At 46.0% G+C, this 15323-nt stretch overlaps 1 protein-coding gene across 1 annotated transcript in view; it reads left to right on the plus strand.

Moving 5' to 3' along the window:
• The window catches only part of SRRM4 (serine/arginine repetitive matrix 4), a 177534-nt gene that overhangs the window by 155572 nt on the left and 6639 nt on the right, over positions 1-15323 (plus strand). The window contains exons 9-12 of the mRNA XM_008004893.3: positions 5757-6061; positions 11135-11338; positions 12522-12632; positions 13237-13377. Of these exons, the coding sequence (XP_008003084.3) occupies positions 5757-6061; positions 11135-11338; positions 12522-12632; positions 13237-13377 (761 nt within the window). The remainder of the gene's footprint in view (positions 1-5756; positions 6062-11134; positions 11339-12521; positions 12633-13236; positions 13378-15323) is intronic.

Consider the following 15323-nt stretch of genomic DNA (forward strand, 5'->3'; position numbering starts at 1 on the left):
TCATTCCAGATGTACCTGCTAGGGACATGATGTCATGCTGGTTGTGCTCTTTGAGAGGGTGACCAGCATGGAGAGCAACTGGGAGATCCAAAACCCCCTGCTCTCCATTTACCAAGCTCTGAATACAGATTCAGGACTGCTGCAGCCCAGAAAAAGGTGTACTATCTCTTTTCTAATCTGTCTGGCCAGAAAAGGCACCTTTTTCTAATTCTTAACCCATAAGGAGCACCTTTTTTGTTTTTTCCTTTAAAAAATGTAATTCTTATGTATATATTTCCAGGGTATATGTGATGTTTTGATACAGGCTTACACTGTGTAAAGATCAAATCAGGGTAATTGTGCATCCATCACTTCAAACATGTATCATTTCTTTGTGTTAGAAACATTCCAATTACACTCTTTTAGTTATTTTAAAATATAAGATAAATTATTGCTCATTCTGCCGGGTGCGGTGGCTCATGCCTGTAATCCCAGCACTTTGGGAGACTGAGGTGAAACAGATCACCTGAGGTCAAGAGTTTGAGACCAGCCTGGCCAACATGGCAAAACCCCGTCTCTACTAAAAATACAAAAAACAATTACCCGGGCTTGGTGACAGGCACCTGTAATCCCAGCTACCTGGGAGGCTGAAGAAGGAGAATTGCTTGAACCTAGGAGGCGAAGGCTGCAGTGAGCCAAGATCGTGCCACTGCACTCCAGCCTGGGTGACAGAGTGAGACTCTGTCTCAAAAAAAAAAAAAAAAATTATTGTTAACTATAGTCGTCCTGATGTGCTACCAAATACTAGATCTCATTTATTCTCTCTAATTGCTTTTTTGTACCCAGCAACCATGCCTATTTTATACTCCACTTCCCACTACCCTTCCCAGTCTCTAGTAACTATCATTCCAATCTCTATAGGAGTACCTTTTCCTTATGGGAACAAAGTCACTATGCAGGCTGGCAGCCTTGCTACATGCAGATGACCGAACTCAGTCTGTCTTTGAACTTGAGCTCCCATAGTAGCAGAGAGTGGAATAAGAAGTAAGAAGACCCAGCACAACTTGTTTCATCTGGAAGGTTTTGCAGGTCTGAAATTTCTCGCCTGAAGCCTGGAGCTTATGCTGTTGAGAATCTGTACAGAGCCTCTGTGTGCTTCGTCTCAGGGTCCTGGGTCTGAGGAGTATCACGGGGAATGAGAGAAAGAACAGGGAGCATTCTTTCTCTCTGCCAGGGGTCTGGACCCCAAACTGTCTTCTAAGACCTTCTGTTCGACAGCACAGTAGAGTGGCTCTAGTAAACAATAATCTACTGTATATTTCAAAGTAACTAGAAGAGAATAATTTTTTTTTTTGGCTCAGGCTGGAGTGCAGTGGTGTGATCTTGGTTCACTGTAGCCTCCACCTCCCAGGTTCAAGTGACTCTCCCACCTCAGCCTCCCAAGTAGCTAGGACTACAGGCATGTGCCACTACACTCGACTAATTTTTTTAGTTTTTGGTAGAGGCAGGGTGTCGCCATGTTGGCCAGCCTGGTCTCGAACTCCTGACCTCAAGTAATCTGCCCACTTTGGCCTCCCAAAGTGTTGGAATTACAGGCATCAGTCACCGCACTCAGCCTTAGAAGAGAATAATTTGAATGCTCCTAGCATAAAGAAAAGATAAATGTTTAAGGTGATGGATATCTATCTCTATTATCCTGATCTCATCATTACACGTTATGTGAATGTATCAAAATATCACATATATTCCAAAAATATGTACATCTATTATATATCAATAAAAATAAATGTTTGATTCTAGAGGTTCTCTCAAGCTCACACACCCAGCCAAGCTGGTCTTTAGACCCCAAGCTTCAGCCAGGGGTTCCCAAGTTTCCTAGAACGATTCTCAGTGTGATGGAGGCTGATTTCTTCTCAAATTCCCAAAGCTGGCAGACACCCAGCTGGATCCCACCTGGGCCTGATCACCCACTTGCCTCTACAATAAATTAAGTCAGGCAGGCCCACAGAGGCTTCCACGTGACCTGAGCGCAAACTTGTTCATTAGACAAAATGTACTGAGTGCCTACTCTGTGCCAGGCACTGGTGAATGCTGGGGAGCAACACTGAACCAGTCATGGCCCTGCCATCAGCAAGCTCCAAACCCAGTCGGAGAGATGGCCAATAAAATAAGCAACTACTCTACTCAGGAACAGGGCTGTGGCACACAAATGACATTCATTTTTGAATGAGTGAGTGAATTCAAGATTCAGTGAATGAATGAAGTACAGAGTATTGTGTTATCCTGGTCTGGAGGATAACAGAAGGCTTTCTAGAAGAGGTGATAGTATGCCTGGAGGATGAATAAATTGAGCCATGTGAAGTGGGGAAGAGAGGAGTATTCTAGGCAGAGGAAGTGGCAAGTGCACGTGGCCTGGGGTTAGAACAAGATGGGATGGCAGAACCAAGAAAACTCAAATCTGAATCAGTCAGCTTAGGTTATGGGGCTGGGGTGGGATGGTGTGGAAGAGATTCTATTTGTGAAGCAGGCAGGGCTGGGGTATAAAAAACACTCTCATCCATGTCAAAGAGTTTAGATCCATTCGAAGAAATGGGACTTTTAAACATGCAGGAGAAGTTGGTATTTTCAGGCACCAAATTTAACCCAATGAGAACATTTCAATAGTGCCTTTATCCCTGTTTTCTGGTGACGATGGAAAAGTATGATGCCTTGTAGATTTATCAGTTCTGACCACACAAGTTACATGTAGATAAGTCACAGACAGGTGGTAATACTCTGAAAGTATCCCTGTGAGCTCAGGGCGTGGGGTTGAGAAGATGAACAAGGCCAGATCCCTTTCTATATCCACTAGCCTGGAGGGGCCTCACATTCAAGAAATCCTTGCCTACGGGAATCCATGGTGCACCAGGAAAAATGAAATTCATAGTGAAGACTAGGAACAAGTACCTGGGAAAGAAAGGCCCAGCCTGGCAGCCTCCAGGTAGCAAACCACAAGATACTGAAAATTATTGTACTCACAGGCCCCTGTCCTTGAGTTCTTCCAGCCTAGCTCCCTCCAAGACGGGCTTGCTGGATTCACTTGTAACACACTGGCTACCAACCATTCACCATCTCTGGGGCAAAGATTCCATGATCCCATTCTTGTACCAAGCCCAAGCCAGAGATCACAGATCTCAGGGTCTAGTTGCCTGGCATGATACATTCCTGACAGGGGTGGTGGAGATACATGTGTTACCACTGAACTCCAGAGTTGAGAAAGAGGTGGCATCCAAAACGCAAAACAAGAAGACAAATAAATAGGAGGACTGAATGGGAACAGGGCCTTTACATTGTTGTTTTAAAAGTCTCACTCTAAAAAACTCCACCAGAGCAAACTTATTTTGAGATCCCTTCTCCCAAAGCAAAGCTATCCAAGGTGCCATGGAGGTAAAATGGCAGCTGTGCTGGACAGAACTTGCTAAAGCTAGACTATCACCTTGCCTGTGTGCAAAGCCTCCTGGGAGAGTCTACAAAGGAATCCCTGCTTCCCCGGCCCCAGGAGCTGACATCCTGAGCGCTGGAGTTATGCTATTCTCATAGTTCCAACGTGTCTGTGTTTCACCCACATGACCAATTGCTGAGAAGGCAGAAATGGTTCTTAAGAAATTCCAGAAGCGCCCCCTCCTTTAGGGCCAAGATGCACAAGATAAAGTTGGGAGAAAGAGTAGGCTGTTTATGGTGAAGCCTGCCCTAACATTTGTGAGGTCAGAGCAGTTATAGAAGAAGATCCATATATTAGATGTCTAAATGGTCATAAAATAAGTCAGCAAACTTAATAAAATATGTTCTGTTATCTTGGTAAACATACCTTCAAAATGATCTGAAAGTTAGTTATGATTTTAGAATCTTGGACCATTTCAGAGTGCCAGGATGTGACATAGCAGTCGGGGGAGAATCTGGCCCCGGAACTATCCCTTTCTCTCCCTGAATCTGGCACATCCAGCACCATGATGGGGCTTACACGCATGCATATAGACCCCTCAGCCTGAACATCCAAGTTCTGTCCAAACAGCTACCCTTGGACCTAGGAGTGTGGACACTTGAAGCATACTCTCCCTGCAGGAGAATGGATCCATGGATGAGGCCTACAGAGACCTGGAAAGGGGCATAGGAGTCATTTAAACAGAGAATTCTGGGATCTCAGGTATCCAGAGAGTGGTTGAGGCAGGCCGTAGTCTTAAGGGAGTGCCTTCTTGGTCCCCCAGATTTCTCATCCCCTAGGGATGGTTATCTCTGGAGGAGGCCCAGGGCAGGGGTCCCTCCCATCCGCAGCTAAGCGTGGTACTGCTGGCAGAGGCCAGCATCAAACTTACTGTGTCATCCCAGCCACAACAGGTCTGAATGTTTAAAGAAACCGCCCCTCACTCCCCACCCCGCCCACCATCCTGCTTCTAAAAGTGTGCTCACCTTCCCAAGTGCTGGCTTTCCATCGCCTCCTTTACTCCTTCATTGGTCCTAGATCAGCCCTAGACAGGGTTCTGGGGGCCCCTCTTTATTCCCAGTCACCCCAAAGCCCAATCTCCAAGCCCGTTCCAAAGCCCTCTGTTTCGCATCCTCCCTCCCTCGTGCCCCCTCGATATTCACACCTAGGTAGTAGATGCAATACTCTAGCTGCCATTGGCATATTCCACAAGGGTTTCCTGCTCCAACTTGGGCCCTAAGGGATTGATTAGGGTGGCTAGGTTAGGTCCCCTTTATGACAAAACCAAACAGAATTGATGCCCCCACCTGTCAAGGGCACTAAAAAAAACCAAAACTCAAAGTTCAGGGCCAAGTTTGAGGATGTGCAGAAAGGTGTGTGTTTTTTCTTGTCAATTGCGACTCTAATGATGGACTCACGTTGCCCGCTCTTCCCTTTCTCTTACACCTTACCTACCTACTAAAGGAGGAGTTCTTGCTTGGTAAGTGGATATAATCCGCAAAGACATGAGAGAATTTATTAGAAGCCACTCAAGAGCCTTAGCTACCTTCTACAAGGGGAAAAGGACACACACAAATATCTATAGAGACCCTTTTTTTCATTTATTTTTGGTCAGACTATTTGACTTCCATTTTTTTTTGTCCCCTCCTTTCTTTTCCCCTTTAGTTGAAAACTGCTAAAATGTCAGTTTGCGACCTTGACTTTATATTTAAAAAAACAAAAACAAACTCTCATCTTTATTTCATTTCTTTTCCCCATGTGATATTTGTTTAGGGTTCTATTCAGGCAACTTTTTCTTTTCAAAATCAAAAATTGTTAAATTAATTGAAGATTTGGTTGAAGTTTAAAATTTTGGCTTTACCTGCTTTTATTTTTAATTTCCAAGATATATTTTTTCAGGCCCATAGTTCCATTTCTTTTTCCCCTTCCCTTTCCTTTATTTTTTATTATTGTTTTAGGTTGAGTTAAGGGTGTTTACACCCCCTTTCTATTGAGTTGACTCTTTTGTTTAATTCATTAGAAATTAAATTTTGTATAATTTCCTTTTTCTTTTGTTTAACCTGAATCGCATGCTTTTTCTCTGCATGATACCTAAATCTTCCAGTTATCCTAGCAGGGGGTAAAAAAAAAAAAATCTCCTTTCTGTGGTATTCTTTCAGGAATTTGTGCTTTTGTTTTTTGGCGTCTCTTCTTTCTTCTCCTATCTCTCTCTTTCCTTTCGTTACAGTGCATCATGACGGTAAACATTTCTTGGTTATTTAGACACAGCCCATGGGCCCAGCGCTCAGCAGTGTCCAACGGGTCTTTTTGCTTTCAGATCACTGGGTCGGGGTCTGCTGCTGACCTCTTTACCAAAACAGCCAGCCCGCTCACCACCTCGCGAGGACGTTCCCAGGAGTACGACTCAGGCAATGACACGTCCTCGCCACCCTCCACGCAAACCAGCTCAGCCCGGTCTCGGGGCCAGGAGAAGGGGAGCCCCAGCGGGGGCTTGAGCAAGAGCCGGGAGCTCAACAGTGGCAACACCTCTGATTCAGGGAACTCCTTCACCACCTCCTCACCCCAGAACAAGGGGGCCATGTTGGAGAATCTCTCCCCAACCAGCAGGGGCAGAGAGTCAAGGTCAGTGCACCGCACGGGGTGGGGGATAGAGAGTGTCCCACCTTAGCTCCACCTTCTCATGCTCTCATGCCAGCCTCCCCCACTCCACCCCCAAGATTCTTTTATTTGTAACAGAGAGAAAACTTAACTCAGACTGGCTTAATTGTTTTAAAACGCTAGTGGCACTAGCTTCAGGTACAGCTGGATTCAGGGGCTCAAAAACATGTTGCTGGAAATCTGTCTTTCTCATTACATCTCTTATTCTGCTTCCTCATTCTACCGGCCTTATTCTCAAGCAGATCCTCCCAAAACATTGTCAAATATGCCAAGCAGCTAACATTCTATCGGTTTAGCCAGCCAACAGGAGAACAGTGCTTCTTTCTCAAAGATTTCAGCAAAACACCAGGGCAGGTGCTCATTGGTTCTGTTTGGCCCAGCTTAGGTCATCTGCCCATCACTGTCCCAGGGGATGATATGCTCTTGGCCAGAATGTGTCACATGCCATCACTAGGGCTAATGAGCAGAACCTTCCCACATTCCTCTACAGGAAAAGCCAGGTCATTGGTATCAGAAGAGATGGAGGCTAGGCAGGCAGAAAAGCAGATGACAATTTTACTAATAATCTTAGAAGAAAGTCTAACATTGGCAGGGCGTGGTGGCTCACGCCTGTAATCCCAGCACTTTGGGAGGCCAAGGCGGGCGGATCACCTGAGGTCGGGAGTTCGAGACCAGCGTGACCAACATGGAGAAACCCCGTCTCTATTAAAAATACAAAATTAGCCGGGTGTGATGGCGCATGTCTGTAGTCCCAGCTACTCGGGAGGCTGAGGCAGGAGAATGGCTTGAACCCTGGAGGCGGAGGTGGCAGTGAGCCGAGATTGTACCATTGCACTCTAGCCTGGGCAACAAGAGTGAAACTCCATCTCAAAAGAAAAAAAGAAAGAAAGTCTAACATTAAATTCACTGTAAGTCACTGTCATTTAAGAACATATCACAGTATTTACCCAAATGAATTGAAAACTTATCTCCACATAAAAACCTGCACTTGGATGTTACAACAGCTTTATTTGTAATTGCTAAAACTTGGAAGCAACCAGGATATCCTTCAGTAGGTGAGTGAATATATAAATTGTGATATGTCCAGACAATGGAATGCTATTCAGTGCTCGGAAGATATGAGGTACCATGCTATGAAAAGACATGGAGGAAACGTAAATGCATGTTACTAAGTGAAAGAAGCCAATGTGAAAAGGTGGCACACTGCATGGCTCCAACTGTATGACATTCTGGAAAAGGCAAAACTATGGAGAAAGTAAAAAGATCAGTGGTTGCCAGAAGGTGAGGGGAGGGAGGGATGAATAGGCAGAGCACAGAGGATTTTTAGGGCAGTGGAACTACTCTGTGTGATACTACAATGGTGGATAACTGTCATTATACATTTGTCCAAATCCATAGAATGTATAACACCAACAGGGTACTCTGATGTGAACTATAGACTCTGGGTGATAATGATGTGTCAGCGGAGGTTCATCGATTGTAGCAAATGGAGCACGTTGGTGGAGGATGCAGATAGTGGGGAATAAGGCTGTGCGTGTGTAGCAGCAAGAAATGTATGGGAGCTCCCTGTGCTTTCCATTCAATTGTGCTATGAAACTAAAACTGCTCTAAAAAATAAAGTTTATTAATTATAGATACAGATATACCATAGTATAATTTATCAACATATCAGAGAACATTGAGACTTCTTCATTTTTTTACCCATCTTAACACACTCACTAGATACAGTTTTCCTGCAGAAAATTCTTCCATACAGTTGCATATGAGCCAGTTGTAATTCTATTTCGTCACCCGCTTACTCTCTCACTCAAGAAATCACAACAAAATGCTAATTACTGAGAGTACTGTCATCATAATAGCTACTAAAATTTGCTGATCACTTAGTCTGTACCATTCATTCTGTTATTTATTCCTCAACTTGTTTATCAGGCAAGTCTTCTCTACCAGACACTCAGCCTGGTGCTGGGGATATAAAATGGAACAGTCTCCTTTTTCTCAGGAGCTTATAATTAATGGGGCAGATGCACAGGTGCAGGAGGGGTGGAAAAGCTTTGCTGATGCCCTCTGTCATGCTAACGGTGAGGTTTTTCTACTTCTGAGGGTGGGAGTTTGCCTTTGTTCCATGTAGCCAAGATTTTCAAAAGATGACTAAAGCCTTAGCACTGAAGCAGCTAACAGCTTCTTCAAAGACAGAGTACTCTTTGTCCCTAACACATACCCCACTTCAGTCCTGGACAAACAGCTTGACATTCACATGCAGAACAGTCTTCCCTTTTGCCTGCCCCAGGTCATCCCTGGCCTCAGCCCACACCCATGCTTGACTGAGAACCTGAGCTGGGCCAGAGCGAATATCAGTGCCTCCAAGAACAGGCAGTGAAGTTCCCAGAAGGGAGGAGGAGGACACATGTTTACTGATATACTGCAGTGCTATTATGCAGGAAAAGTTGAAATAGCAGTAACAACGACAATAATAGCGGCACTTCATATTCATTGAGCCCAAATCACATGCTAGGTACACTGCCAAATGCTTTCCAGAAATAATCTTCCTCAGCTCCTCAAAACTTTTATGGGATAGTACTATTTGTAACCCTTTTTTTACCTGATGGGGAAACTGAGGCTCAGAGTGGTTGAGAAACTCAGTTAATAAGTGGTAGCACCAGGATTCAAATACAAATAAATCCCCCAAAAAGAAACTAAAGCCTGAGAGACATCTAGCAGTTACCTGTTTAATTTGATCTCCATGGACAGCCAAATTAAATAATTTAGACCCAGCCTTTCACTTTGAAATATAAATGATGGTTGAGTCCACAGCTATTTATGTCATGCCACTTATGAGCAGAGAGGGCTCAATAAATATGGACTGAGTAGAAGAGACATCAGCTCTAAATCAAAGGAACCATAGGCACTGAAGGTGGGGAGCTGGTGAGGTGGGAGGGGTGTGGGCTCTGGAGCTGCACAGATCCGGGTTTGGGGCTCTGGGTGGTGTTGAGCAAATAACAAACCCTTCTGATACTTCTCTGTAAATTTGGGGGTAATAATAGCATTGGTTGCTGGGTGCAGTGACTCACACCTGTAATCCCAGCACTTTGGGAGGCTGAGGCAGGCGGATCATGAGGTCAAGAGATCAAGGCCATCCTGGTCAACATGGTGAAATCCCATTTCTACTAAAAATACAAAAACTAGCTGAGTGTGGTGGTGCACACCTGTAGTCCCAGCCACTCGGGAGACTGAGGCAGGAGAATTGCTTGAACCCGGGAGGTGGAGGTTGCAGTCAGCCGAGATCATGCCACTATACTCCAGCCTGGCGACAGAGTGAGAGTGTCTCAAAAATTAAATAAATAAATAATAGCGTCAACTTCAGAAGGTTGTTCGGAATGAAATGACACTTGTGAAATTCTCTGAACATTGAAAAGGTCCCCAGGGAGTTGTACCCAAGGAGCTCAATATCTGGGACAGAAGAGACAGCGAACAAGTATAAGACTAAGTAAGTCTATAGGGATGGGGGAAACATAGGAACTAAGATCTGTGGTAACACATTGGAGGTCACCCAATCCAGACAGGGGACAGAGGGTGTCAAGCAAGGTTTTCCAGAAAGGGTGAGGTCAGGTTAAAGCCAGAATCGTAAGTAGGAGTTGCCAGATGAAGAGGGAATGGGAGAGGGTTTGCAGACAGGCAGAATGTTCTGAGGCCGGGAGACAAGGAAGAGAATAGGGATATTTCAGGAGGAACAAGTAGTCTAAGACAGCTGGAATCAGGAGAGGAAAGAGTCAAGACCTGAGATCGGAGGGGTGAGCAGGGGCCAGGTCATCGTGAGCCTTGAAAACCATATTAATGTGATTTGAACTTGATTCTTGGTCCAATCCAAATAAATATGCCTTCACTGAGCACCTAACGGAGGTCAGCCTGGCCCTAGGCAGGGTGGGAGTACAGAAGACAGCACCCTAACCTTCTGATAATCCTGAAGCCTCTGTCTTTTGGGAGGTCTCAAGTCCTCCATCTGCAAAATGAGTGACATCAAAATCTCCCAAAACCAAACCAACAACAAGTCATCTTGATTTTTACCATATCCACGTACTACTGATATTCCTGTTTACTTTAATAAACTCATTTTTTAATATATAAGTAAAAGGAAAATTACATTACTATCTGAAATAGAAAATTAGAATCAAATGTCCTTGACCGGGCACGGGGGCTCACATCTGTAATCCCAGCACTTTGGGAGGCCAAGGCAGGTGGATCATGTGAGGTCAGGAGTTTGAGACCAGTCTGGCCAACATGGTGAAACCCTATCTCTACTAAAAATACAAAAATTGGCTGGACATGGTGGCACGTGCCTGTAATCTCAGCTACTCAGGAGGCTGAGGCAGGAGAATTGCTTGACCCTGGAAGGCGGAAGTTGCAGTCAGCCAAGATCACGCCATTGCACTACAGCCTGGGTGATAGAGCGAGACTCTGTCTCAAAACAAACAAACAAACCAAAAAAAAAAAGAATCACATATCCTAAAGAAAAAGTACCTATAAAAATACATACGATTAAAACAATGGATTTAATCCTACTAGTTGTAGTTGCCTACCCAAGGCTGAGTCTGAGGTGTGCTTCTCCCTCTTACAGAGATTACAAAGTGTTAGAGAGGTGTTACAAACCGACTAGCACCCAATGGGGGCTTTCTCATTAATGTAATCAGAAGGACAGAGAAAGACTAGACAGGGAATAAATTTCTCACCATGTAATAAGATGTTACTTACCATCATGCCCATGCCTGATGACATCCTAAAATACTCCACTTGTGGCCCCAGTGGTATGTGTTTCACACTTGAGGAAATGTTAACCTGAATTGTCTACTTTTAAGGCATCTTCTCTCTCTACTCCTCTAACATATGTGGCCTGGGAAATCTTTCCAGAGAGAATAGATGGGAAAAGGGGCAAGGAGGGTTCTATGAGAGCACCACAGCCTAAGCCAAGGTAGGGAGGTATTCACGCAAGATGCTCCCAGAGTAGTGGGCAGTCGGTGCTCATGGACATTTTCCCTCCTGCAGGGGATTTCAGTCACCGTGTCTGGAATGTGCCGAAGTGAAGAAGTCCAGTTTGGTCCCATCCACAGCCCGAGGTTCACCCATGAAAGGGTGCTCCCGCAGCTCCTCCTATGCCAGCACCCGATCCTCCAGTCACTCATCCCGATCCCCAAATCCCAGGGCTTCCCCCAGGTACACTCAAAGCCGATCCACCTCTTCTGAAAAAAGGTGAGTGTGGTTTTGACCTTTGCTCTGCAGCACCTTTCTCCTTAGGAAACTAGTTAATTGCAGAGGTCCTTTGACCAATGGGGGAGAGAAGTCAGATGAACTTAGGTTTGAATACTCATTTTGCCCATTTCTAGCTGGTGGCCTTGGGAAAGTCAGTTAACTTCTCTGAACCTCAGTTTTCCCATCTGCAATATGAAAAAATAGCAATTCTTACCAGAAAGGATTGTTCTGAGGACTATAAGGCACTTAGAACAGTATACAGAACATAATGAGTATCAGTTATTATTGCTGCTATTGGCATGAGAATGAGCTAATGTGTATCAATTAACTTCTGCATAAAAAATTATCCCCAAACTTCGCATCTTTAAAACAAGTGCTTACTTAGTTCCTGATCCTGTGGATCAGCAGTTGGTCTGGGCTCAGCTGGATGGTTTTTCTGATCTCACTGAGCTCACTCATATGCCTTTGATTGGGTTGGCTGGTGGGTTGGCTGGGGGCTGGAGGGTTTGAAAGGCCCCAGCTGACTCATCTCTGCTCCATGTGGTCTCTCCTCCTCAAGCAGGCCTGTCTTGGTTTGGTCACATGGTGTTGGCAGAATTCCAAGAGAGAGCGCAGTATTGTGCAAGTGATTAGCATCCCTTCTGCTATTCTATTAGCCATAGCAAGTCACAAGACCAGTACAGGTTCAAGGGTATTCCTCTCAGTGAAAGGAGCTGCAAAGTCACATTGCAGGGGATGTGGACACTGGGAGAAGAAAAATTATGGCCATTTTTGCATTCTGCTACCCAGTTTCAATAGCTATTGGTAATTGCTTGACTGCCTCATGTAGAATAATAATGTAGCAGAATGAGACATGAAATCTCAGAAATTGGAAGATTCTATCCAAACGAATCAGCCCATAAATTCAGGGAGTCCAGCTTTCCTCTGCAAAAAAGAAATTGATAATAGTACCTAACCCTAAGAAAGCTAGTAAGTGGCCAGGATAGTAGGCACAAAATAGAAGTTGTTGGTATCATTATTAACCACCCAGTGGGGAGGGACTTTCATTCTTTGATCGGGGCCCAGTTCCTCTGCCTGGCTTCCAGAAAGAAAAAGGTCACTGCCCAGGGACGCGCGGAAGCCGTCTCGGACAACCCAGGCGGACATTCAGCAGGCTCCTCAGAGGCTGTTACCTCTCCCCCAGGTCCTACTCCCGTTCTCCCAGCTATTCCTCCAAGTCTGGCAAGAGGAGCCCGCCCAGCAGAAGCTCTCGGTCCCGCCGCAGCCCCAGCTACTCCCGCTACAGCCCCAGCAGGTAATGCCCCGCCCGGAGGCGCTGGCCCCGCCCCTTAAATTAGGCCCGTCCAAGGCCCCACCCCCTTTGCTCCGATCCTCCTCTCTGGCCCCGCCTCCCCGTTCTCGGGCCTTCCTCCTCTAGGTCTGACCCTGACTCAGCATTCTTACAGTTCCCTTTGTCCAATCAGGAGTGGCAGCGAGGCACCAAATATACCCTTGTTTCCTAACGTCTCCAGCCCAAACACTCCCACAGACATACCCCAGAATTCATATCCCCAACTCTCAGCCTCTACCGACCATCCCTATACTCAGTTCTTACCGATGCACCAGGGCCCGCGTAACATTCACGTCCTCACCCCTGCAGCACCTGCACCGCTGTGATGCCCACCTGCAAATGCTGGCACCCCTGCACACGCCCAGTCCCCACCCCTACGGTACTAACAACCCTCGCAGACTCTTCCCGCAGCCCCATCATCCTCCCTCCGGTCTCCCTTGCGGCAACGTGCAGACCCCATCCCCTGACCCAGTCCGGTGGGAAAGAAAGGGAGTGTCCCTCTCCCACGCGCTCACGCAAAAAATTCAGCCCAGCCCCAGCTCCCCAGTAACCCCCCGCGCCCCTTCAGGGAGCGGGATCCCAAATACAGTGAGAAGGACTCGCAGCAGCGGGAGCGCGAGCGAGCGCGTCGGAGACGTCGGTCCTACTCGCCCATGAGGAAGCGCCGGAGAGACTCTCCGAGCCACCTGGAGGCCCGGAGGATAACCAGGTGAGGCCAGGGGGAAAGCGGGACCCATCTTCACCCTCGTTCCTACTCCCATTCTTCCTCATTCGAGCCTCGGGCTCTCCCTAGCCCTTCTTGGGGCTGGGATTCAGGATTGTGCGACCCCCAACCCCAACATCGTTGAAATTATGTCTGTTCAAAGCCTTGGGACTTAGTCTCCCAGCTCAACCAGCAGGACCTGCAAGAAGGAGGCGGGGCCAGCCTTAAGGATTGGGTGTGGCCTGGGGGTGTGGCCAAAGCCTGAGGGTGGAGCTGGGGCCGGGGAGGCGGAGCTGGGAGAGAGAGTGGAGTTAGTCCAGGGAATGGAGGCCAAAGCAATGTGGCGGGACGTTGGCCTGGGGGTGGAACCGGAGCAGTAGAGACAGACCTCTACCCTCAGACCTGTACACTCAGCTGTCAGGCTTAAATAAACCTATACGTAATTATACCTTGAACCAAGTGTGGAGAGGGCAAATAGGATTGCTTAGGTGCCAAAGGAACCTAGAGGGAGCCACGGTGGATAAGTCAGAGAGCACTGGATGTGGAGTGGAATCCTGGATGTGCCAGGTGATCTAGGAAAACCTCTTACCTTCCTGAGTCTCAGTTTTCTCATCCATGAGATATTGGAGGAAATAACTCCCAGAATTATGAGGATGAAATGAAAAGGGGCAAAAAGATATGAACGAGCTTTGTAAACTTAAATGCAGAGCACACAATATGCCATTGTTGATTGGTCAGAATAGGTGGATACCTTTCCTGGAACAGGCAAGGCCTCGGAAGAGAAAAGCTCTAGCAGAGTGAGTGCAAGCAAATTTCTCAGGCCTTGAAAGCTGGGAGAATGGTTGAATGCTACCCTAAGATTGGGTTGGGCTCTTCCTGCTGGCCTTCCAAGCGTCTGCCACTGAGTCCAGAGGCTGGACTGAGGAATCAGGGATCCTCCCTGGAGATGACCAGGAGGAGGAAAAAGAACGTGTGTCTCAGATAGCAAGACTGGGGTGATGGAGTACCCTTCTCAAATATCCCACAGGGCACCCTGCCTCCACTTGTAAAGAATTCCTAAACCCTTGGGAGGCCAAGGCAGGCAGATTGCTGGATCTCAGGAGTTTGAGACCTGCCTAGGCAATATGGCAAGACCCTGTCTCTACCAAAAATACGAAACACTAGTCAGGCATGGTGGTGTGCACCTGTGGTCCCATCTACTTGGGAGCTGAGGTGGGAGGATCATTTGAGCCGGTGGGGTGGAGGTTGCAGTGAACTGCGATTGCACCACTGCATTCCAACCTGGGTGACAGAGCGAGACCTTGTCTGAAAAAATGTAATTAATATAATATAACACAATACAATATAATTCCTAGCATAATTTCTAAACCTACTCCCTTGATCCAACGTCACACAGCTAATAAGTGGCCAGGATAATAAGCACAAAATACAAGTTGTTGGTGTTATTATTATCTTTAGGGTCAACTTAGAGGAAAGCTAAGATAGAGAGTGGCATTTCCAAATGGCTGTCTAGTTTCTTTAGTCAATCTCAAATTATTTATCTTGATTAACCCATTCAGTGTTTTCCAATCTTCAGTCATTCACCAGTATCTTGACCACGTATGCCTTGCCTGTTTATCAACCGTACTATTCTTAATTTTCTTTAAATAGATATGACCCTTTTCAAAGGTTCATACATTTATTTCTAAAGGAAACTTGATACAGTACAGTAAATGGAAAATTAGCCTCTTTTGCCATAAATAGATGGTTCTAGTAAAAGTAAAAATAGCTAAACAAAACTATGATTAAAGTTTAGATGTAGATTCTGTTGCAAGCTGGAGGCTGTGAGCTCCAGGCTTGCTTATTGGTGGGAAGAAAAAAGTGAGATAATAATTTTTCAAGATATATTAGCACTAAGCTGAGACTTTTACTTTAATGTGTTCTCAGGACTGCAAGAGAAGTGGAAAGGGAGT

The sequence above is a fragment of the Chlorocebus sabaeus genome, chromosome 11 (assembly GCF_047675955.1).
Source record: "Chlorocebus sabaeus isolate Y175 chromosome 11, mChlSab1.0.hap1, whole genome shotgun sequence".
NCBI classification, from domain to species: domain Eukaryota; kingdom Metazoa; phylum Chordata; class Mammalia; order Primates; family Cercopithecidae; genus Chlorocebus; species Chlorocebus sabaeus.